The 12,122-nt window shown below is 42.3% G+C and overlaps 1 protein-coding gene across 3 annotated transcripts in view; it reads left to right on the forward strand.

The window, feature by feature from the left end:
* Positions 1-12,122, forward strand: part of COL19A1 (collagen type XIX alpha 1 chain) — a 2,241,461-nt gene that overhangs the window by 1,991,927 nt on the left and 237,412 nt on the right. For all 3 annotated transcript variants that reach the window (XM_069606203.1, XM_069606204.1, XM_069606205.1), the window contains exons 35-37: positions 2,024-2,077; positions 2,386-2,439; positions 9,128-9,181. In XM_069606203.1, the coding sequence (XP_069462304.1) occupies positions 2,024-2,077; positions 2,386-2,439; positions 9,128-9,181 (162 nt within the window). The remainder of the gene's footprint in view (positions 1-2,023; positions 2,078-2,385; positions 2,440-9,127; positions 9,182-12,122) is intronic.

The raw sequence follows: 12,122 nt of genomic DNA on the forward strand, positions 1-12,122 counted from the left end.
CTTGCAAGCGCATTCTCCTCTCCTGTGTGTCATCTACACATATAATGCAGCCTCATGGGGCTGTGGATGCAGGTGCCTCATAGCTAGGGTGCCCTCTCTCCTTCTTTCTGTGGGTGCTGACAAACCATGTGTCAGGGATTTCCCTTCGTGCTTTTGGAGCAGCGTTTTGGCAGGGGGGGTGAGAGCCTGTGCTCTTGCCCTCCTTGTGTTTACTCTCATCAACTGCCTTGTCATCTGGTTTAGCAGTAATTGCCTGGGCCTTCTTTTGGACTCGAGTACTCACATATTTGTCAGCAGCCTTTGCAATCTCCCTTTGGTCTCTGACATACTAACACTAGATGCTGATGTAACTCCATTTCACAGTTATTGAGGATATTCTCACATGTAGTTAATTTGAACATGCCCTCAAACGTGTCAACTTTGTCACCTGTAACCCATCCATTCAGATACTTCAAGAATTGATGCAGAAACTTCTCAAAGTTTTGACCTTCTTTCTTGGTGAGCTCTCTAAAGCTCAAAGGGTACTGCTCGGGGGTCTTGCAGAACTTCCTGAGGACTCCAGCCTTCCTTTCCTTATAAATGGGCTTCTTCTCAGTAGCCAACTGAATTACGATACCGTAGATTTTTTATGTATTGTGTTCAATAATAAGTGTTTCCTTTAATGATGTAATTGCCATGGGGATAATGGACTATATATATCTTGTAACTCTGCATTTGAAAATGTTATATTATATTCACCCCCACAATACAGAGATATCCACCAGTAAGACCTGGCCAAACTTCAAAAGTCAGGGCTAGACATTTCTGACTGTCTCCTCTCCAGAGGCAGTCTTATAATTGTAGCCTTCCACATTTTCTTAGGTTCTGCTAATGGCCACTGAGCAGCATTGAGGCCTGCCACAGTCTTTCACGGTTGCACTTCCACAGGCTTCCTTAATCGTGTATGGGTGTCTTTGGTCAAATGTGTGGTAATTGCAGACAGCCACTGCATTTATTAAAAGACATGCAATGCATTAAATCTGCCATGGAATAGTGGATTGGTGGAACTCAGGCAGATATTGGGCACCACCTCTTTCTATAATAGCCATCTGTACCATGTCATTATTTTCTAACTTGAATGCTAATATGTCCCACCTGAGCCACAAAACCTTCAAGCTTTGGCGGGGCATGCTCTTCTAGCAGCCAGACAACTGCGAGGCTTGAGACTGAACTGACACACAAAGAGGAAAAACAGGAACCAGGCCTTCTCTTGCTATGCCCCAGCCTACTGGAACACCATCACGGTCACAATCAGGAAGGACTGCTCCAATGTACATGCTGTTCAAGTAGGATTGCAAAACCTTGCTCTTCTGGGAAAACCAAGGGGTTACTAAGGACCTTCTATACCTATACATATATACCACTCCTGTAGTATGGCATGCCCAAGCTACTATAACCTATAACCTCCCCTTCCACCCATCACTGTTAACCCCAAATGACATTTACAGTGCTTCCTAGCTAGGTGTGCACTATGTAAACCCATATACTAATACAGTCCCTTGTTCTACAATAGAAGCGTAATCCTACTTTGTAAAGGTAGACGATCATACATGTAAAATTAAACTAGCAAAGCGTGTCTGCAATGTCTTTATATACACAGGTTCCCAACATGATTGCATACAAATATTTGCATCATATTCAGTCCAGGAATTCTTGTTTAATTTCTATGCCTAGTTCTGTTCACCAGTATATATATAAAAGAATGTCATCAACGGGGCGGGTGACCAGAAAGCCAACCCGAATCTCCGCACAGAGAGCTCAATTCACAGAGAAGTTACCATAGTAAGTCTGGCTTACATCTGCCTTATTCTTGGAGAGTTACTCTGGGTTACTGAAAGTAAGTCAGAGTCATTCAGAGTTTCTCCCAGTGCATTACTCCCGAGAAGTTCTTAAGAATCAAGCCCAGTTGTGACGCCATGGTGGGAAACACTGAAGGGGTATCGCCCATTTCTCCTACTAATTTTCACATCATCAACTTTCGCAGGGAGATCCTGGGCCACGTGGGCCCCCCGGCATTCCCGGAAGAGAAGGTCCAAAGGTAAGTTCAGGAAGTGAGTAGTGTTTGAACAAATTCTGCAGATATGTCTGTATTTTGTACTTAACGCCAAATAAATCAACGTAAAATATGTTTACTGTCCATGGGTTTAGACTGGGGCTGCATGATCCAGTCAAGTTAGTAGATTTAAGTTTCAAACGATGAGCCGCTGTCTTTTGGCAAGACCGCAGCCTGGAACGCTGGCTGCGGACGCCTTGCAACTCATGCAAGACATTAGAATGCAGCACCTGATGCAGAGCGTGTGCGATGATATGAAATACAATGATTGCTAAAGTCTCCTATTTTACCAGGGCATCAAAGGTGAGCGTGGATTTCCTGGCCTCTCCGGAGAGAAAGGCGATGAGGTAAAGATATTCTGATTTCTATAATACGATGCAAATCTAGCATACCGTATGCACGCCATTTTAGAAAGTCCACACTGAGGATTAGAGCTGGGAATTCTGCACGCGGCTTCTAAGCCTGCTCCAAGCAATGCAGGCAGCAGAGGCCCGGTGTTTGTCTAACATGAATCTATACTCTGGGCAGGGCGGGAAGATAAGTTCTATGAGAAAATTGACATCGATGTGGCGCCTGTTTCTGAGGAGATAAACGTTTGTCTGTGGAATTCCTAATGCACAAAATGCCACCACGCTCGCTGCACCCTTTCACCCATGTCCTTACTCTTTGTTAACCTTAGGAGGTTAATGTGGAAAATGATCGAACCTCAATTGAAAACAGGCGACAGTAGGCAGCAGTTAATTACATACAAATGTTTGCCCAGTGAAAAACGTGTTGCTGGCAGTCATTGTTGCCATACACTGGTATGTTTGGCTGCTCTTCTTTGCCCAGGCTACATTTGGCTCATGTTTCCTTTCTGACACCTGTAGTTTATTTATTCAAATTACTGGCTAACTGAAAAAATACCTCCCCAAAACATAGCCAAGTCCAAATATGAGCGGTCAAAAACGTGTGCAAATTGCATATTACCGCCAGCCAAGCATTTTGCATACGCCACAACTGATTCTGTAATCCAGCCCTTCTGAATGAGCCGATCCTGGGAATGTTGTGCCTTCTAAAATTCTAAATATTAGAAGGGTTGAAAACCAATCCAAATTTGGATCTAGCAGCTCTGACAGCCAAACTCATTTCATTGCTCGAGTCTTGCAGTGAGCTGCTTGCAATCTAACGCTTCCAGAGACTTTTGAGTAAGATCGCCCATCAAAATGAGAACATGCCATTTTTTTTGCTTTGCTGTGTTGACACAGAGGTGTGGCAGAATGGGATATTTGGAACACAAGGTAGATTCCTGAACAGGATGTCCTTGTATGCTTGTGTTGGATTCTGGCGCATAGTGTCCTTGTCAACAGATGGCAATGAGAAGTGTAACATGGACTGCAGGGGCATAAACCCTGTGCAGAATGCAGCAGGTCTCTTGATCCAGTGAGCCAGGGTGGCTGCAACTTTATTCACAGCAGTACATTGGATAGATATGCTTTATACAAAATTCAATAGCAATGGGTTATCCATTGGAAAACCATGCTATGGTTTAAATATACAAGGGAGAATGATCTCGTAATTAACGTGGAGGAGACTAAGACCATATTGATCTCCTCCAAGGAGGACCCTAATTTCCACAGTGGGGATTATGTTGATCACTATTCTTATTTAGGATTAGAGATGAGTGCAGCGATTGACTACAAATACATCATAGGGACAAAGAAAAGAAAAGCCAGTTTGTTAACCCGTCTTTTCTGCAAATTTGCATTTCACACTGCAGGATATTAACTGGTTCCATATCCCCGTAAAAATATTGCAATACAAAAATATCACCATATGTTGGCGGTGATATTGAGCCATGGACCCTGCGGGGGACACCCCCACATTATTTGTAAATGTGCGGGGGACACCCCCGCAACTCCTGCTCCCAAAAATTATCCCCCCAAAAATATTGCCTATGGCGGGACAACCATATGTACGGCGATATTTTTGTTGGGGATATTATGTAGGGATACCTATTAACTTGAGAGGAAAGTAACTCTATAAAAACAGTGCTTCTGCCCTGCTATTTTATACGGCTTGGAAGCCCACAGAATGAGAGATCTTAGTTGGCCCAAGCGAGTCGAGGGAATTGTTTGTAGGAAGATCTTGACACTCAGGTCCTCGATCTCAATGGAATTCCTGCATATGGAATCAGGGCCGATCTCATTGGGGGTATAGGTAGACAGGAAGAGAGGAGAAAGTCCAAGGCAGCCCCAATATGACCCCTTTTAAAAGTCCTGGGTACCAATTGTGGGAGGGATCGTCTTAACAGAGGTGATAGCTTTGGCGATCTTATAATGTTAACATTCAAAACTATACATTTGTGCGATTGGAACAAAAACTATGACCACATCTCCAGCTTAAAAAGCTATCAGCATGTGTTTAGAGTGGTGCATGAGTTCAAGAGGCCACAATCGTATATTATACAGAGTCCTAATCCTAAAATCCGTTTGCTCTTATTGTGCTTGCGTGTAGACCAACTCACCCTACCTACTGTCCCAGGTCCCCAGTTGAAGATGCACCTGGACGAAAGATACTGTTGTGTCTGTAAATTACGGGGTTCCCCAGAAACTGCTAGACACGTATTTACAGAGTGTACTATTACCATTCAATAAAATCAGCCGATTCTTGGAAAAACATTTTTAACTCTGTTTCAGTCTAGGTATAAATCGAACTTTATAGGGTCTGGGTGCAAATTAGAAAGCTAATGGGCATTGCAGTTGACCAGTTCAGATGTTGACTAGCGACAGTGGAGTTGGACTGCTGGGTCTATTTGCACATTTTTTCACTGTACATATTTTAAATATAACATCAGAGCACCGACTTGTATATCTATTTGCACATTGCTTGCTTGCACATATTGATATGTACAATATCACAGCACTGATCAATATACTTATTTGCACATTGCTTATTTCCCCATATGTATGTTTAGTATCTGAGCTCTGAACTGTATAGTATGAATTATGTGCATTTTTAATTATTTGGCTGATGTTTATCTTACATACGTTTCTGCATTGATTGAATGACTAACAAAATACTTAAATACGACCATCCATAAAGAGAAAATCGAATGTATTTTTAGAGATTTTAATAATGAATATGATGATTTTAGTGGAATACTATTGTTGAAATGTTATTGTGGATTATATTATATGTACATGTAATATAAATGATTTGTAAAAAGTCGTTTGACTAATTACAGTAAATAAATAATAATAAATATACAGTAAAAATGTGTTTATCCGGCACCACTAGGAAGCCAATGATACTGGATAATCAAAATTCCTTTTAACCATATGTCGATTATGATATGATATGATATGATATGGTATTTGTAACGCGCCTATACACATGTGTTTCAAGGCGCGACGAGGCAGGGAGGGGAGGGACAAGGGGAGACGGACAACGATCCTACTAGGCCAGGTGTCATTCAGATCGCGCAAGTGCAGGGGTGGGGGAGGGGGAAAAGTGCAAGGGGAAGGGGAGGGGGGGAAGTGCAGTACAAGGTAAGTGGCGTAAAGTAATAAATAAATAAATAGGGCCAGCTGGTGGCAAGTGCGAGGTAAGGGCAGAGCAAGTGCTGGGGAAGGGGGGGGGGGCTGTAGGGATACAGAGACAGTCCCGCAGTGCAAAGGGGTTCCAGGGCATCAGTGCAAGTGGAGAGTGGCTGGGCCCAGGACCGAGGCCGTTTAGAGTGGTCCAGTTGCAGGATCAGTGCAGTTTCAGTGAAGAATTTATTAGCTGTTCAGCAGGGGAGAGGGAGAGGGAAAGCAGAAGCAAAGAGGAAGGTTTTGAGGTGCTTCCGGAACCGGAGATGGTTCTCCTCAAGTTTCAGGGAGGCAGGAAGGCTGTTCCAGAGGGAGGCCCCTGCCGCGGAGAGAGATCTACCCCCAGCTCGATGCTTCGAGAAGCGGCTAACCCTGAGGGAATTGGAGGCGGATGAGCGAAGGGCTCGGGAAGGAAGATATTTGGGAAGAGAGAGTTGAAGGTATTTAGGACCCAGGCCCCAGAAGGCCTTGTGGACAATGCAGAGGGTTTTGAACTTTATCCTCGCAGCCACTGGGAGCCAGTGTAGAGATTTCAGTCCTGGAGAGATACAGTCCCTGGGCTTGAGGCCAAGGACAAGTCTCGCAGTTCTGTTCTGGATGAGTTGCAGAGGGCGGAGAGTGGAGGCAGGCAGGTTAAGATAGAGGCTGTTACAGTAGACCAGCTTCGAGAGAACCAGGGCTCGGGAGACAGTGAGCTTCTGGGGGAAGGAGAGGAAGGGAAGAATACCTCTGAGGAGGTGCAGCTGGTAGTGTGATACAGATAACAAAGCAAAACAAACAGGCCGGATGACCGTGCTTCCTGTCCCGTTTGCCTCTGAAACTTTGTTAACCGGAATCATTACTATTATCAGACATGGAGGTGCCAGTTGAAAGAGCATTTGGGCTAATAAGGAGCCGCTTAATAAAACCTTTACTGTATGTGAAAGTAAGTCCCAATGGATGTGGGAATTAAACTCAAAGTTCTCTGCGCCATGTGCATAGTCTTCTGGGGTACATGTCTGGAATATCCACCCACCAGCCATTGCACTAAGATTCTCTTATTCCAACCTGATCCTCCAGCTGTGGTTCAAACTACAGAAGCACAACCCTAGTTCCCGGAATAAACCAAGACACAAGACTCTAGAATGCCCTTTATTTTAGACTGAGGTCAAAACCCAACCATAGGTGCTTTGGGAAGCTTCTGTAAACAGAAGTGTTGAGGGTTACTTTTGGTTGTGAATTGACAACAGAGAGAGAACTGTCTGTGGAATACTAGATAGAGGACCTCGCCTAGACTCTGGTTGGTTTACATGGATAATAACGTCACTGTCACATTGATCTCAACATTTGTATGCGGTATGAAATCAGCACCCATAGGTGATTGTATAGTGGCGTGTGGCACTTCACAAAGCTCTTGCGTCTTGTCAGCACTCGGTGCATGCATGTTACGGAACCATATCAATGCATACATGTTAGGGGTGGATTGAAGCTTTTTGACAATGGACACTGGTCAGCATTCCGTCAACCATTCTGTATCTCTGAGAGCCTTCATAGCCATGGAAGTGGTATTGTTTGCGCCCAAAGAATGTTAGGCATTTTGGTGGTCCAATAACGAGTTGGCTATTAAAATGGTTACTGATAAAACCAGTTCCAAGAGACTTTGTTCAAAACTCACAAACCCTACTCGAGTAGAGCTCACAATCGGAGAGTAGGCATCGATACCTCCATGCAAAGGATTGTTTTGCAAGAACAAGTCCTCCATTTTGAACATTCTAATACTCAAGCCTGGAAAATATTGAAATCGCAATGGAAATCTAATCCTTAGGTAAACTTGCGAGAGACATTTTTTAAGGGTTGTTGTGATTATTTCAACACATTCCCTAGGGAAATTGAAACACCCTGGGACATATTTAAATATTTTTCATGGGCACATTCGTTTACTAACATTTCACTGCGCCAGTGCATCCCTTGAGCTTGAGTTCTGCTGGTTTCATGTGAACTACACAGCTGCCAAATGTACCAAGTAGTCAACAGGATATTGAATGCAATTGTTAAAAAAAATAGTTTCCTAAATTAGGCACTGGGGATCCTGATACCTTGACGAACTTTCTTTAAGCTAAAGATATGCAGTTTCCCTTGGACCAAGAGGGGAGCATTTTATTGTAAGAGAGAGCTCTAAAGACAGTCACAGGTTGCCACATACCAAAGAGAACCGAATGAAGCCACGTAAACTCTTATCAATGTAGGGCAGATCATTGCAAAGATTATGCACAGAATTTGCATAAATGTAGGGCAGGCCCAAGTAGGGACCTCCACGATGAAACCAGGTTCTTGACAAATGCAACTGTGTTATTGTCAAACTCTTAAAGTTGAGGAATTCTATTCAATCAATTGTATTTATTTGTACATTTCTGAAGCATGAACCCATGACAGTCATGTGTCAAAGCACTGTAAACTCTGGGGCCTCAAATTATCCAAATTGGATGACTACACTGTAGAGCAGATGAGTAGATCTTGTGCAGTGGGCGCTCCCTGCCTGAGGTTGGTTGTAAACGGGATCAGTAGGCTAGTCATATTAATACATTTAATGCATTATTGTTTTATTCACAACTGAAGACTGCTTGAAGCCGTTGCAGAGAACCAAGAGTTGGAAGGGGCAACGGGGATGCAAGTGAGCACAGGAACGGATCCAGGACACTATTACTGTTCAAGACGGCATGTATCATCTACAAAGCAGGTACAAGCAGCACACTAGAGTGCCTGCCGGCTAACCTGGTGCACACACTCCTCGTGCAGCAAATCAACCTTGAATCACAACTCGTCTGTAAAGAGAGGACCCGCAAACAATCCTTCTCTTGTCATGCACCCACCCTCTGGAACTCGATCCCGGTGTCGGCTCGGAATGCCCCAACTCTTTCAACAACACCTAACCAAGGACTAATTCCAATGGACGCCACACAGACCTTACAGTACTGTGCTACTGTTAAAAGATGGAATCCCAAATGCTGGCTTCCCACACTCTGTACAGCACTCTGCTGCTCTCGAGCTAGGTCTGTGCTTTAAACAATACAAATAAAAAGTAAATAGTAATAATTAAGCTAATCTCCAATATTGCAGTCTATGCCCTCTAAGGATCATGCAGAAGGTCACAGAGGGGTGGTGGGAAGGCCTCATGGAGCCTTAATATAAGGCTGCAGGCCATACATTTAAATGGGACCTTCTGTAATTTGATAGCATCCAGTATGGATTAAGGAACATTTGGTGCATGCCACAAGTGTCATTTGCATCAACCACTGAGCAGCACAAATTAAGACTCTCGTGTATTGTCCAATGCACTTTTGGTTAATTCAGGTGCTTGTGTGAAAAGAACATAAAGGTAGAATAAAACACAACCATATCAGCTCAAAGCGCTCACCATGAAGACAGATTGTTTTGTACAAGTCAATGTTTAATTGTTATATGTAATTACGCATTTCTTTCACAGGGTTTGCAGGGTATTCCTGGGCCATCCGGATTCACAGGAGCTTCTGGACCTCGCGTAAGTTCATCATTAATTTGGATTCACTGACGAAATATCTGAGATATACATAGTTAAGATGGTGTTTTCCTACAGTTAGCCCGCCCTGATCATTTTGATTATAATGTTAGTGTTTGTGTACACAAGGGTCGTGGGAAGTCGATCTAACCCTATTGTTTGTTCTGAACTAAAATGTGTGTATTGGAGTGAATGACAGCAACTTTCAGAGGGACATCTGAAATAATGTTCCTTAAGTGCAGTCTATTAGGATATTGTTTTTTTTCAAACAAATTTGGTTGGTCATTTAGATAATAACATAACTTTTGACCACAAAGAAGAAATTAAATTAAATAATCAATTATAAATATAAAAAATGAAAAACTCTAAAACTAATCCATTTACAAGCACCACTCAATCACATATTAAAAGAGAAAATTACAATCAATTAAGAAACACATTACTTTACAGTACTTTGACTTAGAGTGCATCTGCTCTTAGTGCTTCCAGTACAAAACGTAGAGTACATTTAGTAAAGTGCATTTCAATAAAGTATGTTCAATACAGCACTTTCAATAAAGGGCATTCAAAGTGCATTCAGTAAAATGTTTTGTAAAGTGCATACAATAAAGAGCCTTGAATAAAGTGCATGAGTGTTGCAGACATGTCCTTTATAGGATTATCCAACTGTGGACTATCTAAAAAAACAGGAATTGAGATTACCATGGAAGTCGTGTGACCAGCCAGACAGTCTTCCCAAAACTCTGCACCATTAGAGCCTGTCAAGTTTCTGCCCTTAATGAGTTTGTTTGAATACAGTTGCCTTTTATCCTTCAAATTAGGGCAGACTACCAACAAGTGGTACAATGTTTCTTTCTCGTTAATTTGAGCACAGAAACAACACATCAAATTATTTTCTGGCAAGTAATATTTTCTGAAGATCTCTCGAGTCCGGTACAGATTAAATCTGATTTTTAAGAAGGATCTTATAAAATGTCTGTTTGGATATCTGTACAGATATGGGGCATTCACACCTTGTTTCTTATGATCCATGCTCAAATATTTCGAGGGATTCATAAGAATGGAACATCCTTAATGGTTTGCACCCAATTAGCAATATACAAAATCTTGTTTACCCTCTCTGGATTAATCATAAGGTCAATGTCAGTTAAGCCAATTTTAGTGAGCAGCCCAGAACAGAATGGCACAAACTCTTTCATAGCAAGTGTTGTAACCTGAATTTGCCATATTCAGATCTAAAAACAGGGAGTCACAGGTACCAGTCATTGTCTATAAAAGGCTAAGGGTCTCCAGTGTGCTCTAGCCTCCAGTGAACACAAACCAAGTTCATAGCGTAAAACTCAGCACAGTTTTCCAGATCAGATTTTTAAATCTATAAAATCCACAGGTAAAAAGTTTCAATTCCATATAAAATTCTAGCTAAAAGCTTTCTTTCATAAAATCTAACAGTTGGACTCACCGAAAACGTAACAAATTTAGAATGAACAAGCTTAATTGTGTTTACCATTGCCATTGTGCGTGCTCAGACCCATTCCTGTACTTTAGAAATACTGGGTTTAGAATACAATGGAAAACCTAAATAAATACAATTGTCCACCTTTTCTGGTACTCTGTACCCAATCACCATATATGTGAAGATTCCGTAGTCTTGATCAAACTTTGCATTATTTTTGTTTTATGTGGGTTTATTGATAAAGAGTTTGCATTAGCATAGCCATTAAATGCTTCCAATAAGTATTGTAAACTTCGTTCTTTACAATCGTAAAGGAGAAAATAATCTTCGTAACTGAGCCATATTATTTTTAAATGGGCTAATTTGGTGAAGCGAATAATACTTTCCTCAAGTATTCCCCTATATCTGAGGTGTATAGATTAAATAGACATGGCGTGAAAACGCAGCCTTGTCTAACACCTCTCCGACAGAAATCTTACCGGAAAGTTCACCGTCCTGATTTAATCTCACTTGCGTTGTGGAATTCTCATGTAAACCAATTAAGAGCCTTAGTAAACCCGAGGGAATTTCCAATCCCAGCAGCTTCTTCCAGGGCGGGGGTCCTGATTTAAGGTGCGTCAAAAGCTGCAGTTTGATCAACTGTTGCAATGAATACTGAGGAGTATATTTTTGACCAGTCTGTGACTTCAGTGCATTTCAATAAAAAATCAATTAGAGATGTCCCCATCCTCTTCCTAAAACAGGTTTGCCACTTTTGGATTCTGTGGGATGTTTTTACCCATGCATCCGAGCCCTACCACAAAAACTGTGCCTTACTGGCATTGAAAACATCATGATGGCCAGAACTTCCCAGAAAATGCACAGGGAAATGCATGAAGAATAGGCTGCCACCGATTTTTGCCGATGTTGTGGGCACAGAAGGGCACTGCCTAAAACCACCATTGGGCTACAAACAGTAGCCTGAAACAATTGCAAAAGGGGCAATGCTGATTGCCAAAAGCAACCCACAACTATTGGGAATTCATTTTTTCAATGGGCACACAATAATTGTACTGCAGAACCACACCAGTGCCATGTGCTGAACCTGGATAGTATACTTCCAAGTAAAATCTCTTGTTTGAAATGCATTCATTCAAGACTGATCCAAAAAAAAAATGCATGAAGTACCCGCTTTGGACTCAAGGCGGCGCTAGCGGTTTAAACTCTGACAGGAGAACTGCTACTTCAGAAGCTAATCAGCCTTCTGTGACAATTGGGACTTCAAAAGACTGTGGGTTAATTAGAAATCTAACCACCTGCTGTTCCCAGAGACAATCTGATTTGATTAACAGGCCAAAAGGCTGGGAAACCTTCTCACCTCAGAAAGCCCAGGATATCACATGGTCATGCTAACCAAATGCAAAGTGGCCCCCTGGTCTGTTGACCTCAGCTTGCTGGAGCCCACACAAAAGACCTTTTCCCTTGAATAGGATATGGTGATTTTGACTGTTT

Source organism: Ambystoma mexicanum, chromosome 4p, assembly GCF_040938575.1.
Source record: "Ambystoma mexicanum isolate Mex_15411 chromosome 4p, UKY_AmexF1_1, whole genome shotgun sequence".
Classification (NCBI taxonomy): Eukaryota; Metazoa; Chordata; class Amphibia; order Caudata; family Ambystomatidae; genus Ambystoma; species Ambystoma mexicanum.